Source organism: Nycticebus coucang, chromosome 22 (assembly GCF_027406575.1).
Source record: "Nycticebus coucang isolate mNycCou1 chromosome 22, mNycCou1.pri, whole genome shotgun sequence".
NCBI classification, from domain to species: Eukaryota; Metazoa; Chordata; class Mammalia; order Primates; family Lorisidae; genus Nycticebus; species Nycticebus coucang.
Genome location: NC_069801.1, coordinates 12,725,752 through 12,752,063, shown reverse-complemented (window position 1 = coordinate 12,752,063; position 26,312 = coordinate 12,725,752). Strand labels below are relative to the sequence as shown.

General features: G+C 52.9%; 1 protein-coding gene across 13 annotated transcripts in view; it reads right to left on the bottom strand.

The window, feature by feature from the left end:
* Positions 1-351: 351 nt before the first annotated feature.
* The window catches only part of ARHGEF10L (Rho guanine nucleotide exchange factor 10 like), a 154,261-nt gene continuing 128,300 nt past the window's right edge, over positions 352-26,312 (bottom strand). For 12 of the 13 annotated variants that reach the window (XM_053575188.1, XM_053575190.1, XM_053575186.1 and 9 more), the window contains 3 exons: positions 10,088-10,262; positions 2,582-2,704; positions 352-1,433 (listed from right to left, as the gene is read on the bottom strand). In XM_053575188.1, the coding sequence (XP_053431163.1) occupies positions 895-1,433; positions 2,582-2,704; positions 10,088-10,262 (837 nt within the window). In that variant the 3' untranslated portion in view covers positions 352-894. The other variant, XM_053575195.1, reaches the window with a different exon arrangement.

Sequence of the window (26,312 nt, the reverse complement as noted above, 5' to 3'; positions counted from 1 at the left end):
GAACCTCCTGTGATGACAGAAATGGTCACACCTGTGCTATCTAATCCATCCCACTTACCCCGTGGAACTACTTGAGCCACACCTCAAAAGTGGCTACAGCAACTGAGGGACTGAATATTGGACTGGATTTTAAATTAACACAAAAATGAATGAGCCACCTGTGGCAAATGGCGACTGGATAGGACAGGGCCATTGTAAGCCTATTCCTGCGGCAGCTCTGCCCTGGTCCTGAGCTGGATCTGCCAATGCCAGAGCAGCTTTTGGTCCCCAAACAACCCCTACCTACCCACATCTGCTTTCTCTGCCTCTTCCCCCTCGTATCTCAAGAGAAACGAGGCCTCAATCCAAGTATCCATGTAACACTCACCATTTATTCCAGCATCTCCCAGTTCCAATATGTACAGACTTTATTTATACACATATAATGTACACCATATATACGTATTTATATATATTCACACACCAGCCCACACACTCGCACACACTCACACGCGCTCACCCTGCCAGGAGGGGCGCGTAGCTGCCTGGGAGCCCCGAGCGAGCCTAAACAAGTGGCCCTGGGCTTGCCAGGCAGTTGTGAGGTTTTGTGTGTTTTTTTGTTTTGTTTTGTTTTTTGCTTTTAAAAAGAAGGCCATTTCCTCCAGATGTGTCTTCCCTCTCTCCCAACCCTAAAACTCCTCCCCAAAACACTCTGGAAAAAAATATTTTTTTAAAAGAAGAGGTTTTTTTTTTTCCCTTCACCCTGCCAAAGTCTTTTCTGGAGAATCAGGGCCTGTCCACACGTCCCATGCAGGTCCCTGGAGGGCGATTCTTGCCAGCACTCCGTGGGGAACTGAGCTGAGAGCCCGGCACTAGGTCAGGCCTGCAGCTGTGCCCTTGGGCGTGGGGAGGAGGCTATAGCATCAAGGGCACCTGCCAGATCAGGAGGGTGCTGTCCGTCTCCCCACATGGGGCTGGCCTCCCGCTGCTGCCCGCAGGGCTGCCAAAGTTGCGGTAGCCTTGCCCGCCAGAGATGATGGCCACAGAGCAGATCTCCTTGCGGTGAGCATCGCGGGCACAGGGCCGGCTGCGCACCCAGACGTCAGGGTCGTCAGCCATCTCATAGATGGAGCCGTCCTCCTCGCTGTGTTCCAGGGCTGAGCCGTCGGCGGACGCCGGCTCCCGCATGGACAGCAGCAGCCCCGGGAGGTGGGCCGTGGAGCGCAGGCGGTACTGCAGGAGGACTCCCTTCTTCCGGGTCAGCTCTCGGCCAATGTGGCTGTCGGGCGCGGGCGCTGGCTCGTGAGTCTGCCCGTCCTGCTTGTCCTCCTCAGCCCGAGACCCCTCAGCCTCCTCCTGGTCACTCCGCAGGATGTCAGGAGCCAAAATGCTGGTCGCCACAGCCAGGAAAGACACAGGCCCGCAGTGACCGTTGAGTGAGACCATGCCTTTCCCTGCAGGAAATGTGGCGAGGGAAGAGGGGGCCCAAAGGCCCAGAGCATTAACAGAGGCGCCGACACATCTCTCCTGGAGAACTTTCTGGGTGGGGTATTTTTTGGTAGCTGTAACCTTCAGGTATCTCCTCAAGGTCATAGTTCTACCTGGCTAGGCCATGCCCCACATCTACTTTCTCAGGGGGTAGAAGAGCAGAGACCTTATACACCACTTGGGGGAACCCTGGTATGAAATTCCCTGAGACTTTCCTGTGTCTCCAAGCTGTTGCCTCCATCTGGAAAGCCTTTCCCATCTACCTGAGCCTGCAGCTCTTCCTCTGAGGTCCAAGAACCCCTCTTGAATTCACAATGGAGAGCAGCTTGCCCTGTCTCTGTGCCCCACGGGCCCTGGGGCATCTCCATCATAGCACCTGCTGCCTGGACTCCAACTGCCCCAGGAGACTGTCCGCTCTTTGAGGACAGGGCCTCTCCTCCATTCATCCTTCTGTCCCAGGGTCCAGCCTGGAGACGGGCCCTTCATAAACACCCTTTGGATGAAGAAAATGCCTTATTTGATGAACTCATGAAAGTAGAAAATCTGTGAATTTAGAAGTGACTCTTCTTTCGCAGAGGGGTTCAAGATCTGAGTGAGGCAGGTACAGCCCTAAGGCTTCCCATTCCTCTTGCCCCGCTCTCTGCTGAAAGAGACAACTTTGTTGTCTCAGGACAAACACCAAGAGGGGCCCAGGGCTCCAGGTGTCCAAATCTCAGAGGCTGTCCCTCCCTAGTGCTGCCCTTGCCCTCCTGGGCCCTAGTGGCACACGTCAGAGCAGACCTTCCTCTGATCTATGTGAACACATGTGTGCATGAACCCCAGAAGCCTGGACATCTTGAAACTGCTGTGTGAGGGAGCAGAAGGGGCCCAGCAGAGCCTCTGCCATTAGTCAGGTGTCTCAGCTAATCCTTATGCCATTATTATGCCCATCTGCCAGATTAGGAAATTGAGACTCATAAAGAAGACAGGAGACTATGGGACTAACATGATTTAGTTCCACTGTGCCACCAGAGAGGAGAGGAACATCTGGGCAAAATTTACCCCCCTGCCATGCTGGGGTGGCCATCTGCAGCTGACCCCAGACCACTGCCAAAACCAGCCCCCCAAAGCTCACCTGTGATCTTGGGGATGCCCTCCAGTCGGGGCACAGGCAGCAGGACGATGACACCCTGGTCAGTGCCCACCCAGAGCAGACCCTGGCAGATCAGGAGGCTAGTGACACACAAGTGCTTCTGGCCTGCAGAGAGAGAGTCAGGTAAGTAGCACCCTCCATGGGGGATGGCAGCGGGCTCTGGATGCCACCACAAGGTGAGGGCATGGAATGGTCTGAGCCCCTCCCCTGCGACAGGCAAGAAGCTGGACGATGTTGTAGTTAAGACATTGTCTTAATGGAGGGTTGACCACCCAGACCCCAAGGAGAGGCTGCATTTCAGAACATTCCAGGTGACACCCTGGTCTAGCTGACCTGGCTGGAGCCTGGCCCCTGGAACTCCTAGCTCAGAGCTCCCCTACTCAGCCTGACTCCTCCTGTGCAAAATGGGGCTGCCATAAGAAAATATAGTGTGGTGGCACCACAGTGCCAGTGCCTAGCCCGCGAGCTCTCAACACACAGTGGCCGGCTTCTCTGGCACAAAGTGCCCCTCACAACTGGTGTGAGGGTGCAGCACATGTGGGTGCACCCAGGATGTGTGGCCAGGGGCCGGGGTGGTCCCTGGCAGCCCCTTGAGCAGCACCATTTCCAGCTTGGGCTTTCCCAGGTAGGCACTTCTTGAGGTGAGGGCACAGCACAGCTTGCAGGCCCCAAGCCCAAGGGGGAACCAGACCACTCACGGGCGAGAATTAGCATGTTCTGGGTGTCAGTCCAGATTAGTTCTTCTTAGACTATCCTTTGGTAGGGTCACTTACTTTTAGCAAAAATGGCAATGTCAGGGAGGACAGCAGGTCCCCCATTCACAAAGGGATGCGTGGTGAGGGCTGCCCAGCACAATGGCCAGGAACACTCCGGTCAGGTGCTGGTTTCAAACCCCACATCTGCCACTTTCTACTGTGACCTGGGGCCAGTCCTAACCCTCCGTGTCAGTTTCCTCACTAGAAGAGGGGATGGCAACAACACAGTCACCTGCCACATAATGTTTTGGTCAACAATAAACTTTATGTGCAACGCTGGTCCTGTAAGATCATAATGCCATGTTCTCCATGCACCTCTTCTGTGTTTAGATTTGTTCAGATCCACAAATACTTACGTGTTGTGTTCCAACCGCCTACAGTATCCGATACAGTGACATGTTGCACAGGTTTGTAGCCTCGGGATAATAGGCTGCACCATCTAGGGCTGTGTAATATGCTCTAAAGTGTTCGCGTAACTATGACACAGCCTAATAGTGCATCTCTCAGACATCTTCCCGCCGTGAAGTGACACGTGACTGGATTTCACAGCATTGTTTCCAGAGAGGTGCGGGAGTTGATGAATGTAAAATAATTAACCTTGTGCCAGGCATGTGCCATGCAGAATGGTGCTATCTGCTATCACTGTCGCTGCCCGTAGGGTGTAGCACTGGGGGCCTGGAGCTGGGGCAGGAGGCCTGCCTCAGAGGGCAGACAGGTGCAGGGTGCAGAGTACAGGCTGCTGGCTTAGGGACAGACCCCCTCCCTTGTCACACACAGCTCCCACAGGCTTCGCCTGGCTCCTGCCTTCCCATATGGCTGCCTCGTTCTTGCGTGAGTCCTCTGCACAGTGAGAGGAGTTTAATTTCCCTCAAAGGAAATTCAACTTGAGGCCACATATCATGGCAATAACAATGCCAGGATATATTTTGAAGGAGGTTTGCATTGGCATCAGGGGGAGGGTTGACCACACAGACCCCAAGGAGAGGCTACATTTTAGAATGTTCCAGGTGACACCAATGCTACTGGTCCACAGGCTACCCCACAAGACATACTGCTTTGGGGGTTGCAGAGCTCTGGTGTACCTGCTCTGATCTGACAAGGCCTTGCAGCATCTGGGACATATGCAAGATATGGACACTGTCCCCATTTTCCAGATGAGGAAAGGCTCAAAGAGGCCCCCCAGCTGGAGCCTATAGGGAGGAGGTGAGCTGAGGTCTGCCGCCTCCTACAAACCAAAGCCTCCATCACCACTCTGCTCTTGAGAAAATTACTTTGCTTCCATTCTCAAAGGTACTTCCTCTGCGGAGATGTCGCAGAGGAAAATGGTGTAGTTCCCTCACCCTAAAAGGAAGATTGTTGTCTTGGGGTACGCACAGCATCATCTAACAGAGAGCGCTATCCCGTCACAAATCCCTTTACCTCCCAGATGCCTCCTGTGTGCCAGACTCCACACCCAGTGCTGGAGGTACAGCTAGAACCATGCACACAAGTTCCCTGCCCCCAAGAAGCAGTGCTCTGGAACCTTCTGCAATGATGGAAATGCTCTCTACCATGCTGTGCAATTCAGCAGCCATTAGTCACTGGCTATCAGGCACTTGAAATATAGCTAGTGGACGGAGAGACGGAATTTTTAATTTTCTTTAATTTTAATAATGGCCAGTGTGTTAGATGGTACAGTCTTAGAGATGGGAAACAAGAAGTAAAAATGGAAACACAGAATGTAAATGCTGGGCAGAGGATGGAAAAGCTCTGAGTTTTCAGGCCTCGCTCTGCTTCCCAGAAGGATGGGAGGCAGGTGTGAGCCTGTGAAATCCAGGTGACAAGGGGGTGGCGGTCACATTAAGACTTGAGCCAAGGCTCACGAGACAGCATGTGCAAAGGCCCTGTGACAAGAATGAGTTCATCCAGTCTGTAAGCCAGTACAGCACTGAGACCAGAGACAAACTCAAGAGGACCAGAGGGGAGGTGGATGGGTCAGGGCAGGGCCTGGGGCTTGACACTCTGAGTGCAGTAAAAAGCTACCCAGAGGTCTAAGCTGGGAAGTGATGCAAGCGGATCTCAGTGGAGCACTGGTGTAGGAGAAGATCTAGGGGGAGAGGCCAAGCTACAGGAGAGGTGCTAGGAAAGGGAAAGACAGACCTGCTGCAGATGGAGGGGAGGAGGGAAGGAGCCCAGGACAACGCTGAGGTTTCTCTGTCTCAGGCAGCTGGTGTACAGCCCTGCTGTCACCTGAGACAGAAAAGGAGCAAGCTTTGCAACTAGAGCTCAGAGCTCCCAACTAGGCATTCCAAGTGGGGCTATCAGGCAGGGGGTGGGATGTGAGTCCCTCAATGTGATGCAAGCTCAAAAGTCACATTTGTAGTGTTGATTCCATGTAGAAAAGCAACCCACACTGGGAAAAGCCCAGGAGGGACTTGGAGACCTGACTCCAGCACCCGGGCACCTGTACAGCTGGACTATTCCCCACACCTGAATCAGTTAGGAAACAAAGGTTCGGGGCTCTGACAATATGACGACAGCCTCCTGCCCATCAATGTCCCCCTCAACCCTCCTAGAATCACCTAGCACAGAGGCTCAGGCTGGGAGCTCCCTTCCTCACCACCTTCCTTCTCTTCTTGGCACTGGTCAAGGGCAGTAACGGCCTCATTTTGCTCTTATTTACTGAGTGTCTACCTTCCTGAACATAAGCTTCCTGAGGGCAGCAGCTCATCTGTGACTCCCGGTCAAGTACTCAGCTCATGGTAGACACTAAAAGTATCTGTGAGTGCATGAACTGATGGGTGGGTGGATGGATGGGTGGATGAGTGGATAGATGGACAGATGGATGGATGGGTGGATGAGAGGATGGATGGATGGATGGATGAGTGATGGATGGATGGATGGGTGGATGAGAGGATGGGTAGATGGGTGGATGGATGGAAGCAGAGCATCTGAACAAGCACAGCTCTTAGCCCACAGTATACAATCAATAAAAGGAGGCTATTAGAATTATGTTTACGATTATTAAAAGGTCCTAGACTCTAATGTCTTAAGATCAGCTCCATCAGAGCCATAAACCAACAAAAATAATAAAGCCAAGAGAAGGAACAGAGGCGAATCTTTCACCCCAGACACCTCACCTGCCTTTCCAGGTCCCCCGGGGCCTCAAGGCCAGCAGGAGACCACTTCCCAGTGCCCTGCATCCTCTCAGGCCCCACGGGACGGCCGAAACCCAACAAATGAAAGGAAGGCAAGCGTGAGACCAGAAGAGATGCCGGAATTGAGAAATGACTTCATCTGCAGACCTCATTGCAGGGCCCTTCCTCCCCCCAACTCTGCCTGAAGGAAAGAGCAAGACACTTCACAAACAGTCCGAACGAAAAAAAAAATTCTAATGGTGAATAAATATTTTATCACAGAGACTTAATGCAGCAGCGCTCCACTCACCCAAGCCATCTATCTGGAGATATACAACTTTAAAAAGCTCAGGCTCTCGGAGAACATTTTATTAATGACCTGTCTAGTTAAAAGGAGAGGGAGTTTAGGTTAAAAAAAATGCAGTGATACCAGTCGGGTGCGTGAGTGGCAGAAAGGGGTCAGGGGAAGGAAGTGTGATAAATTTTTAACACACCCTAAAAAAATCCACATTTAGAGGAAGAACAAATTTATTACTAATTATGCAATTATTTCATTTGGTAGTGTGGGGGAAGGAAAAAACACTTAAAAGCCTTTTTAAAATATCTCTAATGAAGAATGTAAGAACCCTACTTGGTTATCCCTCCGCAAAGAACACAGGGTGGATCTGTAGCTGCCCCATCCTCAGCATGGAACATGGGGAGCCACTCTCGGGTCTGAGTGGTCTCAGGAGGACCTGGCCTGGAAGGGCCTGAAATCCTCAGCATTGCTGATGAGGGAGGTCAGGTTGGGGAAAGGAGGAACATTCGGGAAGCCCCACACCCAGGACCCTCAGCCAACACTCAGACCTACGTGTAAGGTTCAGCCCCAGGAGGTCTGGCAAGGGAAGAGGTCACTCTGTCTGCTTTGACAGCCAGGGTGGAGAGTAAATGTCACCATCACAGACTGAAACTGACTCGAGCCAGGCGCTCTGAGCGCTGTGCTGCCACCATCTCATGTAACGCCCACTTGTGCCATACCAGTCAGGGACAGAGGGTCAGAGAAATTCTCCATTTGCTCCCAGTCAGACCTGGAAAGCAGGAGACCAGTATTCCCATTGGAATTCCGACTCTAATCTGGTCTATGGCATGGCCAAGCTGCTTCAGATCTCAGCCCCTTGTCATGTGGCTGGAGACACTGAGGCCCAGGAAGGTGAAGAAATCACCCAAGGCTGCACAGCAATGTGAGAACACTGTGACCAGAGCCTGTGGTCTCCCCTGGCCCTGCCCTTTCAGCAGTGTGACAGCAGGCCAGTTTTTAAACCTCCTGGACCTCAGTTTACCTGGCCCTAAAGTCATCACCCTTATAATAAATGCCCTTCTTCTTCAAAGCAGCTGTTCTAAACCTGTGGGTCACCACCCCCTTGTAACAATAAAAATACATCCTGTATATCAGATATTTACATTACAATTCATAGCGGTAGCAAAATTACAGTTACGAAGTAGCAACGAAAATAATTTTATGGTTGGGGGGTCACAATATGAGGAACTGTATTAAAGGGTCACGGCATTAGGAGGCATTAGGAAGGCTGAGAACCACTGCAAAGGGTAACTTCAAAGACCAAGTCAGTCAACAGGCATGAAAATGTGCTTGGAACATATAGTGAAAGCCGGGATCGTGCAGTGGGAGCAGCTGCCCTTCTGCCCACAAAGCCTCCGGCCTCCGATATTTAATCAACTAGACTCCCCGCCACTTGCGTCCACCCCTACGAGATGGAATTGCACAGATTTTAAAAGGCCCATAGGATTACCCATTCTACTAACTTGAAATAATTCTGCTATCAGAAGAAATGTGGACATCTTTTTGTGAATACAGAGAAATTTTTATTGGAGTTGAAATGTGTTAAACTTGTGTAATGGCTGCACAACACACAAACACAACAAATAAAAAAGACAAGAGGAAAGAGATGGGGCGGGGCAGAAAGGAGGGAAGGGAGGGAGGGAGGGGGACGAAGAAGAGAAGAGAAAGAGCGAGACAGCCAGACAAGACCCAGAACACCAAGCCTCGCCCCCCAGCCCAGGGGAAATGTTAGAGAAGGGTCCCCTCTCACCTGCCATGCCATTGGCCTGAGTCAGGCACTTTTCCAGCCCTGGTGACATTTAGTCACGTGACAGCCCCCAAGTTGGGAACCACATCCCATCTCACAGAGGGACAAAGGGCTCTGGGAGATGGAGAGACTGGCCATGGACGACACGGGGCAAAGCCAGGACACAGGCTACCTCTGACGTCATTCTTTTCCCCTGTTACACACAGAGGCCCTCTGCATGCCCGTGGGCAAGACACCTTACCCTGCCCAATGGATCTCGGTTTCTGCTTCTTGTAACATGGGGACAATCGCCACCTCATGGGGTTACAGGGAAATGAGATCCTGCATTTACAGTGCTTGGGGCTGGCTCACAACAGGGTGCGGGACAGGTGACAGTTATTACATACTGTCATCACTCCTGTCGATCGATCGTGACAATCGCAACTGGTCAAGGGAAGCAGGAGCCAGGGTGATATCTGGGTCCCTGGGCTGGAATTAGACCTCTGGGGTGGGACAAAGGTCCCCGGGGCCCCTGAAGTGCTGGCCAGGGAGTCTCCTTGGTGCAAGTTCAGGGAACAGGAAGCTCAACCCCTGGCTCAGCGTACAGCCCTTCCCAGCCGCCACCGCCGCCATCTATCTGCCCGGTTCTTAGGACAATTAGCTCCAGATCCCAGCCTGACACATGGGCTCTTTCCTGGGCCCCAGGGCCCTACAACTCTCCCAGCTGCTAAAGCCAGTCCTGCCAGGGACACCTAGGCAGGACGGAGCCATTACATCCTCCCAGGTCAGCCATGACCAATGTGTCTGGGGGAAACTGGGTCAAGAAGGGAGGCAAAGTGAGCTGATGCCTGTGAGACCTGTGGGCTGCCCCAAAGCCAGCAGTGGTGAGAGTGGGCCTGAGGCAGGTGTTGGGCCTGCTCCCTCCCCACAGAGCCCCTGCCTCTCTGGCAGGGCAGAGGCAGGAGCACTAGGCAAGAGCTACTCTCCATCCTCCTCCCTCCCAATCTCACAGCTATGCAGAAGCACAGGCCTAGTGGGGATGCCGTCCAAATCCACTGGCCAGCAAGCCAAGAGGGACATGTGCCTTTTCTTAGAACACCTTCAAGGTAAGAGACTGTGAGTCAGCCACACTTTCCCGTTACCTCATTCTGAAAGGGTTTGAGGTAGAATTAGGTTTTTGGTCAACCTGAAGAGTGGGAGATGGGCCTGGGTTCCTTCCGGCTTGTCATGTTCTTAGCAACTGCCTGACTCAGGGGAGTCCACGGGGCTCAGAGCGTACTTCCTGAGAGCCCCAGACTGCCGTGACAGAGTGACAGGGGTGTACTTCCTGAGTGCCCCAGACTGCCATGACAGGAAGAGGGGCTTTGGGAACAGGCCTGGGTGTGCAAATCCTGACCCCACGCTCCCTGGTGGGTCCCTCCTCTTGGTGCCTGGCTTTTAAGGCTGACGGAAGGCTGCCAAGGGGGCTGGGGAATAGGCTGTCCACAGCGCGCCACCGCCTGGCTGGGAAGGGGCTCCGTGAACGTCAGGCCCTCCCTCTCCCTGGCAGCTCACCTGGCAGGAGGAAGGTGGTCCTGGTGGCAATGTTGATTTCCTGCAGATGCTCCAGGGTCTCTGTGTGGAAGAGGCGGATGGAGGAGCCAGAGGAGAAGGCCATCCAGACGCCGCTGCCCGCCTTCACCATGTGCGTCACGCTCACGGCCTCGTCCTGCTGCGCCTCGAAGCTTTGCTGCGGCACAGAGGGAGGGGGGTTGGGGCTGGTCTGGAGCTGCCAACAAAGCCCCCAACAGGCCCCCACTCCCCGCAGGGTCAGCTGTTTTTACCCTCTTCAAGGGCACAAGCTAATCCAGCCTCTGCCTAAGCCACAACATCCAAAAACTAACAACTCAAGAAACCACAAAGCTAACTAATCAGAATCCCAAGGAATGTGCTGGGTGGATTAAAAACAGAACAGGTGGGAAGTATTTTGTTCTAAAAAGCAGGACTTGGATGGGGAGAGGGAAAGGCCTTTTGGGATAAACCATTCCATGCTATTTGATTTTTTTTTCCTTGCAGTGTATGTATAATCTCGATCTTAAACAAACAAAATCTCCTTAATTTTTTAAGAGAAGATACAAATGGTCAGGCTTCCCACCCCCTGCTGGGGAAAGTCCAAGTTCCCTAACTCAGCATTTAAGCCCCCACGCCTGCCTTAGTGTTCCCATCGAAACCTGGGCTTGGTTAGTATTCTGGACACACCACACAGCCAGACCTCTGCCCTCACCATTACATGTCCACAACATGCATCACCCACTGTCCTGCTTCCATATCTGAAGACTCTGCATCAGCGCGACTTTCCTGTTCCTCCAACCTCCCATGGACTGCCCAATTCTGAGTGCCAGGGTCTGCTGTCTAGCCCAGGGACACTGAACCATATGTGGCTCTACTTAGCCTTCATCCACACTAAACTATGAGGTCCAAGGACAGCCCATCAGTATCCTCTCTGCGTTAAACAGGGCCCGGTGCACTATAGAATTTGGCCAAGGAATGAATGGATGAACACTTGAACTCTAACACTCATATAGTACTCAGATAAAGACCAGGGCAAGCACACTGAAGTAGAAACAACCTAAATCTCCAAACACTAGGGGTGGTCAGGTTTGTCAGACTATCCCACACCCACTGAAAGTCACGTTTACAGATACCGTATGATGAACACAGAAAAATGCAAATGCTATACTCAGTGCAAAAAAAAATTTTAAGAACCTATATCTAAAAAGGGGGAAGATATAGGTATATACTGGGGGAAGCAGAGGGCCCTAGGAGAGAAACTCGCCCACTGAGGATTATTGATTTTCCTCTTTTCCAGTTTTCTGTAAAGAATAAGTCTTTGGTAGAAGCCCAACAATGTAGGAAGTAGATATTGGATGGAACATTTATTTAGAATCAGATCTACTATTAAATCTGATTTCCTTGGCAGCTTCACAGGCCTGGGCCTCAGTTTCCCCATTTATAAGTAGACTTTGTCATGAGAATTATAGGGACCTGGGTGGGGAGAGCTTGGCACAGGCCTCATACCTAGCAAGGCCTCATTCACTCAACAGATGTTCTGAAGTCTCTACTGTGGGCTTGGCATGGGTCTAAGTGCTCAGAGTACATAAGAAGACCCCAGGCTCACTCTCGTGAAACAGATATTCCCAGTGCAGGAGACAATCAAAACAAATATTGGTTCAAATATGATAACCACTGCACAGAAAAAATATTGAGAGCCATGAAGACTGGGTGATCGGGGAAAGTCTCGCTAGGAAGTGGCATTTAGACAAAGACATAAAGTGAGGGAACAGCCCTGGATGGTTGGGGATGCAGGGAGAACACTCCAGGCAGAGGGCACAGCATGTGCAAAGGCCCTGAGGCAGGAATGAGAAACAGACGGAAGCTCAGTGCAGGGGGCTCACTGGTGAGATAGGCAGGAAGGCAGGCAGGGCCAGACCACGCCAGGTCGCCCTTGTATTTGTGATGAAGAGTTCAGATTTTAGTTACACGCTGGAGAAGCATGAGGTGGTAAGTACATGACCTGTCTTACTTTTCAATAAGCTCAGGCTGACAATTACATGGCAGGAGGCTGGATTCCTGGTCTTGCCTAGAAGGTCAAGGATAGACTTGAGAACAGGACTCCAGCCCTGGCCTCAGCCCCAACTCCATCCTGGCTCAGATCATTCAGAGGTTTCCCACTGAGATAAAGAAAAGATTGGTGGGATGGGAGGTGGGCTCACCAAGGGGGGAGCAAAGCTGATGAGCTTGGTGCTCATGCCTGTTCAGAACGCAGGGCCCAGGAGGGCAAGACTGTAAGCTGTCCAAGGAAACTGCTTTTTTCTGACCAGTCTGCAACGGCTGAGCTATGAGACAGGAGGGAAGTAGCAGGGGAAGAAACCAAGAGGGGACAGCAGTGAGCCCAGCTCTCTGGGCTTTCATTCCCATCTGCTGCCCACAGCCCTGGCAATGCTGCTTTTGGTACTCTCCTCCTTCGAGGAACCCTGTGGGTGGTTTGTTGCTTTGCTGACCCAGCCCTCAGGAGGAGCCCTGGAGGAAGAAGGAACACCTGGGGTTCAAAAGAGAAACCTCCCAAGAAGCCTTACTGGGAAAAGCCAGCTGAGGCACCATCAACCCCAATCACAGATGGCAGTATTGAGGCCGAGGGGGCTCCCCTCAGGACCAAACGTGCGTGGGCAGGCAGACGGGCAATGGACAGCCAGTGGGATGGTAAGGGGAGCCTTGCTGGGAAGGCTGTCTGCAGACTTTTCCAAAACATGGCATGCAATTCTTTGCTCATGAATGTACAAATATGTACACACAAGAGAGGGGTCTGTGCGCTCACACTCATGCAGTCAGCCTCCTCCCGCCCCACTCCCCAGGAAAGGTCAAAAGCATTTCCTGCCTCCAAAAAAGCAGAATACGCTGAAACCCAGAGGCTTGGGACCATGCAAAGCTGCACCTGAATCTGCAGCCAGCCAGCCAGCCCTGCGTGCTGCTGTCAGAATCTAATTAAAAGAGAAGTCGGTGGTGGAAATCCAGGCTCATTTCTCCAGTGGCAGAACACGTCTTTCTCCAGGCCCAGAGGGCTTTGCAGAAGGCTTGTGCAAACCTGCCAATCCCAAAGGGGCAAGGCCGGAGGGGAAAGAGCAGGGATCTACAGGAAGAACAGCAGATCAGCTCTGGCCCTGGTCCCAGCCCTCTGAGCTCCTGGCCACTGGTCTGTGACCCCCCCTCACTCCAGGAGCCTGGAGTCCTGGCTGAGCCTCCTGGGCCACAGGGCAGGAGCAGGTGGAATCAGAGACATGCCAGCATCAAAGGTCCCAGACAGAGTGGAGGGACTGAGCCAGCAACTCAGGGTGAGGGCAGCCAGCAGTGGGGCCCAGCCCTCGCTGCCCACTGGGCTTGGCGCTGACAGCCCCCGCAGTTTTCCAAACACAGCGTGTTCGCTTACCCAGAGAGAAGCCCAGAGTTCATTGCTAGGGGAGGCTATTAGCCCACCCAGCCCTGTTCCCCTCCCAAGCAAGCTGGGGTGAAATGCTGCCCACCTGCTGCCCCAATTCCAGGCCACGGTTTCCTATTTCTCACCTCTGGACTGGTTCCCTCATCCCTGGCCAGTCAAGGAGGCCCAGGAATTGGGGGGCTGCCTTACCTTCTAAGAGGTCATCTGCCCACCTGCCACCGGGAAGGTCCTCTCAGCCTCTGTGATTCAGGCATGGCTATTTACCCCGCCCCAGAAACTGCTCTATCAGGATCACCATTGTTTGCGTCTGCAAACAATGCCCCTCAGGCTGTATCAGCCTGGGCAGGTTTGGGTAAATTAAGCTTTATTGGAACATGGTCACACCCACATAGGAAAGAATCCCTACAAGCAGCTTGAGATCATAGCACCCTGCCTATATGCCCTCCCCACCACCCATCCTTGTTGAAGGACAAAATCACCTGCCAGGAAGCCCTGAACTTACTCACAGGCTTGGAGGCAGTGGGATGGGCACAGAGATTCCGAAAGCATGTGGTGTGACTGAGGATACACTGATGGTACTGGAGACCAGGGTTTTCACAGACAGAGGAGAGTCAAGTATGGAGCAAGAGCAGCTAGGGCAGAGCTTCCAGGATCTTGGATTTTAATTAGAGGTATGAGAATGAACTTGAGAGCTTTCTCCCGGCTCTGGCCACTGAAGGGCCTGGGAACGATGCACCCCAGGAGCAGTGCACACCCACCTCTTGATTTTTTTTTTTTTTTTTTGTGGTTTTTGGCTGGGGCTAGGCTTGAACCTGCCACCTCCGGCATATAGGACCAGCGCCCTACTCCTTTGAGCCACAAGCGCCGCCCACCACCTCTCGATTTTAATTACTATTCCCTAGGAGAGGGAACTAGCTAGGGCGTCCTGGAAAAATGGTCAGAACTTCTCACAAGGGTGAAACCAAAAAAAAGGATCAAGAAAAGGGGGGAAGGGTCCAAAGGACCCAGGAACCAGCATGAAGGAGCCCCTATTCACCAAATTTGAGACAATTTCAGCAACAAAAAATAATAGTGGTGGTCCTGATATTAGCACACTGAATTATAGGAATTCATAGTGATGGTAAAAGGTGGGGAGGAGGCCAGGAAAACTCTGTAACCAGTGACTCAGTCAGTGCAGAAGGGACAGGAGAATTCCCCAGTCATATTGGGGGGGGGGGTCACTGAAGGGCCATCCCTGAATGCTAAAACCTGTGGGTCGAAGTTTGCCAAGGAACAGCATATTCGGGCTCCAAAAACCACCCACAGGTGACTCAGTAATTACAAGGGGAACCGACACCCCTAGGCGGGAGCCCTAACATCACCATCAGCTCAGCAGGGCCACAGAGCTTCCCTCTGCAGCACCAGTCAGAGGAAACAAACAGACAGTTCCAGATTGTTCTCAACAAAGTCAGCATCGTGAAAACAGAAAAGAACAAAGCAGAGGGATTATTCTGGATTAAAAGGAGATTAAAGAGACATGACCCCCAAAGGAAGTCTGTGATCCCTGCTAAGGCTGGCTCCTGGATGGGGTGAGGGCTGCAGCTTGAAAACTATTTTAGGGACAACCAGGAAAATACGCACCTCCCAGTATATCAATGATCACGGCGCCTTTACATTAAATTCCTGGGTGTGACAGACTATTGTATTTACACAAAAGAGACGCACCAAAGTGTTTAGGGGTGAAGGGTAATGATGTCTGCAACTGACTTTCTTTCTTTCTTTCTTTTTTTTCTTAGAGCCAGAGTCTCACTTTGTCACCCTCAGTAGAATGTCGTGGCGTCACAGCTTACAGCCACCTCCAGCTCTTGGACTTAGGCAATTCTCTTGCCTCAGCCTCCCAAGTAGCTGGGACTACAGGTGCCCGCCACAACACCCAGCTATTTTTAGTTGCAGTGTGGCTGGGGCTGGGTTTGAAGCCGCCACCCTAGGTATATGGGGCCGACGCCCTACTCACTGAGCCACAGGCGCCATCCTGCAACTGACTTTCTAAAACTGGGTGTATGTGTGTCTACAGATGTGTATAACATGGGCGGAAGGTTATAACAGAATGTTTCCAGTTGGTTAAATAGGTGGATAATATCTGTGTGTTTCTTGTATTATTCTTTCACCTTTTCTGTTTGAAAATTTTCAAAGTGGGGTGGCGCCTGTGGCTCAGTGAGTAGGGCGCCGGCCCCATATACCAAGGGTGGCGGCTTCAAACCCAGCCCCGGCTGAACTGCAACCAAAAAATAGCCAGGCGTTGTGGCAGGCGCCTGTAGTCCCAGCTACTCAGGAGGCTGAGGCAGGAGAATCGCGGAAGCCCAAGAGCTAGAGGTTGCTGTGAGTCCTGTGACATGATGGCACTCTACTGAAGGCGGTACAGTGAGACTCTGTCTCTACAAAAAAAAAAAAAAAAAAAAAAAGACAATTTTCAAAGTGAAACGTGATAGGGGGAAAAGCAAACTTATTTCTTTTTTTAAAAGGTGACAGCTGGAGGTGAGGAGGGTCAGATCTGCCTCCCCCAGCTACCGGCTGCTCTCTGCAGTGACTCATCCCCTCTCTCCTCTGTAAATGGGGACAGAAAGAGAGTGCACCCATGGAGCTCACTGAGGACCAAGGGAGAGTGCTGGTCTACCTTGAGTGCTCCACACACACCAGCAAGCTGGACTGGTCTGGGGGACGAAAGGAACCTGGGTGTCCTGCCCCCACCCGGCACCCCCTCGCTGCCGCCTCCCAGCCACCCATAGCAGGCGCCCACACAGAGGGTTTCAGGTGAGTGATACTGTTCCAAATAGTGCCGACACAGCCCAACCTCCGTCCTACAATATTTATGTGCCTCCAGGTGACACTTCTATGCATAGTTTCCATAAATTCCCAGGGTGAGTTGCGCAGCACTCAAAGTCATTAGAGCTGCTAGGTGGCCAAGGAGCTGGAGGCAGCCCCGGCTGGGTGCCCTCGGGGCTGTGAGCTCTAGGAGGCTGGCAGGGCTTCGACTTCCAGGCACCCACTGTGCACCAGGCCTTTCCAACCCCGCGCTGGGCGCTGTAGTCACAGAATCACATCTTCACAGAGTCTTCATGCAAGAAGAAATGAACCCAGGGTGCCCAGCCGGCCAGGACAGAGCAGGAACATGTGCCTTTTCCCTGCCTCCAACACTCCAAGCTCATATGCTGCCCTCCAAGGGTCTCAGAGGGACTCTCATGCCGGCCAGAGTGGGATGTGGAGATGAAGGGGCTTGTGGTACCCACTCCCTGCCCATCACCACCAACAAGCTGGCCCAGGGAGGCACGGTTGTGGGCCCCTAGAGCTCACCCCAGGTTTCCTCCCTTTAATCCCCACTGGAATCTGGGAAGTGGACACTACCATCCATCCCATCCTCATCCAATATGTGGGACACCAACGCTTCACGAAATAACCCTTGCAGGGTCACTGTGCCATCAAGGGGACCCCAGGGTCATGACTGCTCTGGGCTGCTGCACTGGGTGTGCAGATAAGTCTTCTTAGAAAGGCAATTAGCACAACACTGTCCTTCTCCTTCCTTATCTATCTCATTCTTATCAACACTTCGAAGCTGAGGAAGCAAATTGAGAGGTTAAAGGATGTTTCTGAATTTGTACTGCTTAGGAAATGAGGGGAAGCCAGATTCAAACCTAAGGTGGCCAATTTGTCCCAGTTTGCTCAGCAAACCCTGGGAAATTCCTCAGTCCTGAGCAAACCAGATGGCTGATCACCATATGGAACTCCAACGCCCACACCTACCTCCAGGCCAGGCCTTCCTGCAGGCTCTGCATGATGCCCCAACGCTCCCGCCATGGGTCGTGCGCCCGGAGCAGTTCTCCCTTCCTGCTGCACTTCCCAGGGAGGGTCAAGGTGCACTGTCCAACTCCACATCTTCCCAGCAAGACAGTTAATGTCTCTGGGCCTCAGTTCACCCATCTGTGAAGCAGGAGGGAGGGCATTCCTTTCTAACAGAGCTATCACTGGGTGTTGGACTATCTTAGCTCTGGACCATTGTGGAAGCCCAGGAGGGACAGAGGGATGGACATCCCTGCCAGCTCCAAGACGGGTGGTCAGTCGCAACTTACTTTTAACAATCCATTTTGAAATTGTGCAAAAATCAAGTGCTGTTGGTGCATTTTTCTATAAAGAAGATCAATAATTTTGCCAATTCTCAAACGGGCTATAAACCACTCTTGGCCTCAACCAAAAGTTAAAATTTCCCACACTAGGGCCTGCTTATAACTTAAGCACACAAGAAACTGGGCACGGATGTCAGGATGAGCCATCCCATCACCCAATAACAACCCAGACAAGGCATACAGGAAGCGCCACGGCAGACAGAACACCCTGTTGAGGCTGTGCCAACATTTTACCTTTAAAAACTGAACTAAATACACTGTTGGTGGGAATGCAAATTAATACGTTCCTTTTAGAAAGATGTTTGGAGAACACTTAGAGATCTAAAAATAGACCTGCCATTCAATCCTATAATTCCTCTACTAGGCATATACCCAGAAGACCAAAAATCACCTCATAACAAAGATATTTGTACCAGAATGTTTATTGCAGCCCAATTCATAATTGCTAAGTCACGGAAAAAGCCCAAGTGCCCACCGATCCACGAATGGATTAATAAACTGTGGTATATGTACACCATGGAATATTATGCAGCCTTAAAGAAAGATGGAGACTTTACCTCTTTCATGTTTACATGGATGGAGCTGGAACATATTCTTCTTAGCAAAGTATCTCAAGAATGGAAGAAAAAATATCCAATGTACTCAGCCCTACTATGAAACTAATTTATGGAACTAATTACACCTGCGGTGCATCTTACAAGGGTATAGGTGAAACTTAGTAAATGTAGAATGTAAATGTCTTAACACAATAACTAAGAAAGTGCCAGGAAGGCTATGTTAACCAGTGTGATGAAAATGTGTCAAACGGTCTATAAAACCAGTGTAAGGAGCCCCACGATCGCATTAATGTACACAGCAATGATTTAATAAAAAATAAATAAAATAAAATAAAAACTAAACTAAACTAAAACCCACCAGTGCTCCGACTATTGTCAAGAAAGTGGGATATAAAAAGCATCTCCAAGTGTGGTGCATCGATGCTGTCCTCATTAGTTCTGTTTAATCTCCTTTTGTTTTCTTCAATTATGAGAGCCAGCCTAGCGTTTCCTCTCCAGCATCAATACCCTAGGAAGGAGGGCTAGGCTGCTGGCCACCTGGGGCCACCAAGCACCTCTGCTGTGAGTCCTGCCGTTGGCAGCTGCTCCAGCCTTGCCTTGTACAAGCGAGTGCCAGGGCTGGGCCTGCCGCTGCCCCGGCCACTGCAGGGAACCCGTACGGCCTGTAAAGTTGGGGTCAGGCATCTTTCAGCACCTCATGGAATCCCTGTAAGCCCCCCGTGAGGAAGGAAGGAAGGATCCCTGAGCTTCTCGCTCCTTTCTCTCCCTAAGCACTTAGGGGAAACAGCAGCCCCCACCCAGGAAGCGGTGTTCCCAGCAGGGGAGCGACCTGGCTCAGGGGTTGCACAGCCCTCACTGTGGCCTGAGACAGACGAACTGTCCATCATCTGTGTACTGCGTGTGAGAGGCAGGAAAGCCACGGGCTCGGGGCCAGAATGGCAGGGTTCAGGTCCCAATCCTCCTACTTCCTGCCTCAGTTTCTTCAACTTTAAAGTGAGGGTAATAATAGTAACATTGCATAGGGTTGTCATAAAGATTGTACGAGTTCCTAGCAGCAGACAGCTTGAAACAGCCTCTGGGACCAGCAAGTCTCAATAAGGGTTAATCCAATGCTCTTGGCGGTGTTGATCATACTGGTGGGGAAGAGCGTCAGCCAGACACAGCTGCCACTGATGCCAAAAAGCTCAGGAAGGAGCCCAGGAGAGGAATCAAAGTGGGCCAGGCTTACCAGAGTGGGTTCAGCAAAACCGGCAGGTGGGAGGGGGCTCTGATATGCCTGGCCCACCACAGCTGGGCCCACGCACCCTCTCATGTGGGTGAGGCTCCCCCTTTGGGCACCTGTTCTGCTGGACATGTGCTGCTTCTAAGCTGCTCCCACTGCCCATGCTAATCTGATGCTCCTTTCTTTCCCTAGGCACTTCGGGGAACCAGCAACCCCACCATCAGCCCCACAGGCCCAATGGCTGTATGAACACCATGAGCGGTTTCAGTTCCCCAGCTGCTATTCCAGGTAGCCAGGAGCCCTGGGATGCTCAGAGCCAGGCAGAAGGGAAGATCTGGGTGAGGAGCAAGCAGAAGAGAAACAGAAGTCAAGCCAATGCCTGCACCTGGACTGCAGGACAGCACAGAGGGAACAAGACACTGTCCCTGCTCACAAGTAATCTGCAACCCCGAGGGAGGGCGGCACAGGCGTGCACATCCACAAGACACAATAGACCACTGGGCCCAGGACAAGGCAGAGCATGTGACACCAGGCAGGGGCTTTGGAGCCAGAAGCACCCTGAGTTCCCAGCTGTACCATCTAGCGGGTGGTCCCCCCTGCAACGTGGGCAAGTCCTGTGACCACAATAAAACAACCGCGAGCGCTTACTCTGCGCTTCCTCCCTCCAGGCATGGTCCAGGGAGGTGTATCTGCATAGAGCTTAGTTCTGGGGTGAGGTCTATAATTATCTCCATTTTACAGGTGGGGAAACGGAGGCCCTCAGGAGTGGAGCCAGGGCACAAACCCAGCCAGGCTAGCTCCCGGGCCCCACAGACCACCATCCAAGCCCACTCAGACAAGGCCTGCAGGTACAGCCAGGAACGTGTCCTGTAGAGACTGCCTCCAGGTGCTCCCTGCACGTGGAGGCCAGGCTTAGGGAGGCCACCACATCACAGCCAGTCTCAAATGAATGTGCATTAGGTACTGGCCTAGACCCTCTGCTTGTGTGACCTCATTCCGTCTTTCTGACCACCCAGGGAGGGAGGCTCTATAATTACACCCAAGGCTTGGCTGTCAGCACGTGCCCTTGTATTCCATTAAGCCCCAAGCCCAGAGCCAGTATTCAGCAGATACCTGTCTGTAGCTCCGTTTGGTCCTTGCCAAGTTGCAGGATTGGGCAGCTGCCCTCCCATTCCCTCTTATTCAGGGCTCAGAGGCCAGAGGGACGTAGAAGAGCCGCTCAAAGAGAAGGCCAGGACTGGAGACTGAGACAGGAAGCTGAGAGGCTGCTGACAGCCTAGACTAGGGGCAGGCCCAAGAGGACAGGACTGCCCCTGCGTCACCCCCAGTGCCAATTCTCTGCCTTCCCTTTCCAGGCTCTCTTTTCTCCTTCAGTTCTGTCCCCGTGCCTTCCAGGGCAGAGCCTGCTCCCTGAGCCAACAACTCCAAACTCGTTAAAAAGCATGCAATTCTTTCTTTAACCAAAATCTCCCAGTGGGGGCAAACCAAATATTAGACATAGGAAAGATCCAACCTCAGGTGAGCAGAGAAGGGCCTACCCCTCTGTCCACTGCCCCATAGACGTCCCCTGAGATGCCCCCTGGTGACCCCAGGCAGAGTCTGCACCCACCTGACTTATTTCTGACCCCTCCACACGCCCCCAAGCCCACCCGACTTCCCATCCTTCAGAAACTTTCTGAAAGGCGGTTCTTCTGAACATCTAACCTCAAGCCTTCCTGCTGCTGGAAAAGGCTTGCCTCCCCCCTTGTGAACTTGTTCCTGTCGGAGGCTCCTGGGAAGTCTCCACAATCTTTAGAAAATTGATTTCTCAAGTTTGCCTTGCCAACTCTTAATTTAAAAACATAACAGGATGACAACAACAATGACACAATCATTAAAAAAAATTAAGACAAAACTGCTGAACAGAGCCAACTCTGCAGAGTGACATGACCGGTGACCCCGCACGCTCCGGTGGTGGCCCAGATGCCAGGCACTTCCACTCCCGGTTCCCGAGCGCCACGAGGCCTCGGTGCATCTTTTCGCCCCCTCACGCCAATTTGCATACCATTACCCAGGAAGCCCTGTGCCAGTTTTCGCTTTTGCAAATTCCCACCCGTTTCGTGTCATAAATAAGATAGAAGACAGAAAACTAATACAGCCCAGTGATGCATTATTCATGCCTCGTCACACTGGTGTGATAGATTTACAACAGCTAATACATGCAAACTAAGTTTGGGCACTAAACATGAAAATTAAGGGTGGGGAAGGCACTGCACGTGGGCAGGGGGAAGCTGAGGAAATTAAGGGATGGCTGGTGTCCAGGAGCCCAGAGAAGTTTCTTCTGTGTCATGCTTGGGGACCAAACTCATTAGTGCTGGTACCAGGGTCCAGCGGGCGGCACCAGCGGGAGGCACCAGTCAGGTGCGGGTGGGATTGACAGCACGTGCTTTGGGAAGCACCTTTGTGCCGAAACTCATTAAAAACAAGCCCTCTGTCAACTGAGGTTCTGTCTACCCCTACCCAAACCTGGGGGAAAACACACTTAGGGAAAACACCACAGCTGAGTCCACCTCCCTGAGGGCTGCTCTCTGGCCTCAAGGCCCCTGACTGAGCACCTACTGCATATCGGGCCTAGTCTCGGGCACCAGGGAGGCAATGGGAACAACAAGAGCCAGCTGGGCCCAGTCCTGCCCTACCATGCTTCCCTGTGGTGAATCCCATAATCGGGCGCAAGACAACAGTGCCAGCGCGTAGCTGACGTCAAGAGGTCGCACGCGGGGCATGACCCGGTGCATGTGTGATAGAAGCTGAGAGTGGGGGGGACTACAGTCTGATGGGAGAAGGGCGGCCCACCACCACCCCGGGAAGCTGGGCCTGGCGTCCAACCACTGGCATTACATGCTCTGAGTTCTGGCGCTGTCCAGGCAGGGCCTAGGCCTGTGTTTCTGCAGCTGCACCAGGGTGTCTCAAAATCTGCTTATAGGGGATGGGGTATTGCCACAGACACTCCTTAAGGAAGGGGCAGGGCAGACGCAGGGATGGCGTCCAGCAGTCCAGCAGACTACAAAGACAGGGGCATGCCTGCATCAGTGGGAGACAACACCCAGCCCTTTACACAAACCCGTCCCACGTTGTCCGGAGGTGGCTTCCCTGCCTCCTTCCTCTAAGGCGCAGGTCCACCTGGACACTTCCTCAGCCCCAGCCCAGATTTTCAGCTTTCAGCCAAGAAAGAACATCTTCCCACCCGGCCACATCTCACAATCCCACGAGCTCCTGGTAGCCTGCGCTACGGAGGCTTCACCAGGAAGACAGAGGGTGCCCACATGCTCACCCCACGAACAGCCTCACGCTGAAGCCTGGAGAGGCTAGTGAGGCTGCGCCGCGCCTGGCCCTGGGACACACCAGGAGCAGGGCAAACGAGGCCCCATGTTCACAGTGCTCATATTCCAACCATCAAAGAAAAAAAATCTCATAAAATGATTAGCACTTGGATGGCAATAAAGGGGGATTTTTGATGGAGCACTAGGGTGGTCAGGGAGGCCTCAACAGAGGAGACGGCAGTTAGGCTGAGACCTGAGCGACAGAGGAGAAGCCACGTGGGGATGGAAACAGTATTGCAGAAAGAGAGAATGATAGAGGCAAGGCCGACAGTGGGGTGGAACTCTGCATGCTCCACGGCCCAGGGAGGGGCCAGCACGGCTACAGACTGCGAGTCAAAAGGCCTGGCATCCCATCCACTTCCTCATCTGTAAAATGGGCCCTGCCAATCTTCCTGCAGAGTTACAGAGATCCAACAGCATAAGGCACATTCACAGCCCAACCCTGTCCCCATCCTGTCACTACTGCCTGCCTCCCAGGAACTGGGGTGGTAGAGACACCAGCCCATGCGTGTCAGCGGGCAGCCTCCCCTGGTGCCCCAAACGCCCCATCCTACAGAGCACTCACACCCCGCACGCCACAGGCCTGCTGTTAGCCTGTCCCCAATAAGTTTTTTTTTTTTTTTTTAAATTAAGATGCAACAATCATCCCACAGCCGGCTTCCCCCTCCAGCGATCGGTTAAAATGAACTCCAGACGACTGGATTAGACTTTAAAGGCGGTGTGATCTAGATCACGGAGGCGGAGGATGCAGTGTTGACACGGGCCCCGGTGAGCGACATTATTATTTAACAGGCCTCGCTCCTGCCTCCGCTGGGATCGAGGAGCTGAACAAGCAGTTGGTGGGCAAGCAGCAAACCCAGAGACACACTGCAGGGGCAGGCTCTGCAGGGGTCGACGAGATGCAAAAGGTTGGGGTGGCCAAGCAGGGACCAGCTGGACCTCAGAAACAGTAAGTGCTGCACAGACCAGCTGGCCACTCAGTGCCCAGCACAGCGGCACACACTACTCTCCTCTCTGGACCATCACTACCCTTTGTCCCACGGTCACACAGCAGCTCCCCTGCCCAACCTAGCTCAGGCATCCTAGCCACACAACTCTCCCCTGCTCCTATCCCTCCTTCAGCAGAGTCTGACACCCCACCCCCGCCTCCTCTGGTTCCCACAGGGCCTTGACTCACCCCCTCCCAGGCCTCATTACACCAGGTGGAAGCTGATGGTCCCAGGTCTGTCTCTCTGCACAGATTCTAACCTCCCTAAGAGCTGAGACCAAATCTCACTCATCTGCATTCATCCTGCTCCTTACATGGGGGGCCTGGAAGTGGCAGCACCTGTAAGAACCAAAGATGAGCTTGATGCTGGGAAACCAAGACCAGCAAGATCCAGCTGGAAGACATGTAGGTGTAAAAAGCAGGCTGTAAACACATGGAGGCTGCCCAGAGGGACATCTGACAGGGACAGTAAAACAGGTGGCCAAGGCAGCCCAGAGGAGACTAGGACTTCTAACGCGGCAGCTAGCAGCATCATGAAGGCTCAGCTACCTGTGCTCAATTCCTGACTCTGCCTCTTCCAGCTGTGTGACCCTGGGCAAGTAACTTAACCTCTCTGTGCCCATTTCCTCATCTGTAAAGCTGAAATAATAATAGCACTCATAGCATGGTTGGAGGACAAAATACATTCACACATCTAAGTGTAAAACCCATATCTAGTCCAAAGGAGTCTTAAGCACTCGATATTTGCTGGTTATTGTTATTTCCTGGAGATGGGAGGAATCAGGAAATGCTCCTTAGAGTTAACACAACCCCTATTTTAACTCCGAGTCTTTATGTGCAGGCCTGGGCTCCTCTAGCCACATCCTCAGCCTGTCCAAGACACACTCCCGGACCTCCTGGCTTGGGGGCCAAACAGCCCTAAGTGTCTCAAATCCCCAAAGGGGTTTTCTCAAGCCTGGGACAGGTTCCACAGCTTGGCTGCTAATAGGGAATGTCCTTCCCCTGAAGCGGGGCTTTCTGCTCCCTGCTGGTGCTGAGCCCTGAGCACACACTGGCGACCACAGTGATGGTCTCCAGCAGGCTCCTGCAAGCCTGGCTGGCTGTGCAGTGGGCACCACAGAGAGTGAGAAGCTGGCTGGCCCAGGAGTAGGTTGGGCAGCAGTTGGGAGCGGCCAGGCAGAGCCATTTCCAGCTCTAAGACAGAGCCGGCTTCCCCTCTGTTCTAGGCAGCGGGCACACGCTGTATTAAACATGCCTGGCGATCACCTTGCCACCATGCCGAATGACTGTGTGTGCTAAAGGCCGCTGCCGGCACCGCACTGCTCACAGGAACTTCTCAATTTCTCGGCTGCAGCCAGGGGCATGTGCTCCCTCTGGCCCTGCCGTGCAGGCTCCCTAAACATCCCTTCCTCATGCTGCCTCCCCCAGCCAGTGGCCCTCCTGGGGCCTTCCCAGGTGCACCAGGCAAGTGAAAGGACATATTGATCTCCTTCTTAAAAGCAGCTGGCCCAAAATGAATCTTAAATCATCACAGCCTCACACTGGAGCCTGGTAGCCACTGGGGCCCCAGGGATGGTTGGGTCAGAGCAGAGCTGCAGGGGCCTAGGGAGGACTGCACTGCGGTCGACAAGGGGAAAAAATGGGTGAGGGCCAGGCAGGGCCAACTCAGCCCCAGCCTTCCCATCAGCCAGGTGTCTCATGCTCCTAGGGCTGCTGTTAGCAGGGGGGTCGCCTTCCTCCAGTGAAGCAAGAAGGTGGCAGCCTACAGCGCAGATGCCATGCCCTGCATGCACGGACAACACCAACGCTAAGGGAGAAACTTGATTTTCCAAATAAACAACACAAATAGCAATAAGGATTTAAGTTAGGGAGGCCCTCAAAGGGCAGGCTGGGTCTCTCTCAGCAACCTGGAGGTCCCTATAGGCAGGCTGGGCCTCCTGTGCTCCTCCCACTGCTGCCTTAAACAAGCACCCAGCACACAGGGCTGAGCACCCCTGTTCACCACCGTTCTCCTCCTAGGGCTGAAATGGACCCCAAACCAGGGTGTCAGCAGAATACTTTCAGGGCCCCTAGGTCTAGAGTGAGAGGATGGTGCCAGGGAGGGGAGGCAGGCTGAGGAGCCACAGATGTCCTTCTTAATGCCAAATGGCTCAAGACCCAGTTTGGTTGGAGAACCTCCCAAAGGCTGGGAAATCCAGCTCTCCCCACTAGCCCTCTTCTCAGAGGGCCAAGGAAGTGGTGGGCCCTTAAAGGGAAGTGGTTGGGAGAGGGGGAGCCTGGAAGCCCCCAGGGGGAACCAAGGCTGGGAAGGCAGTAAGTGGCTCCAGCTCTTCTCAAAAGAAAGGGGATCAATTAAGCCGGGATGCTGGGGCAGCAGGTCCCCCTTCACCCTGTGGGTGTCTCTCTGGCCCCTGGCCAGGTCCAGTAGTGCCATGTCCTGAGTATGAGCAGGCAGAGTGCAGCCAAAATATCCCCTGGAGTGGGGACCAGCCCAGGAGTCACTACCAGCCCCCAGCTCCCTTCT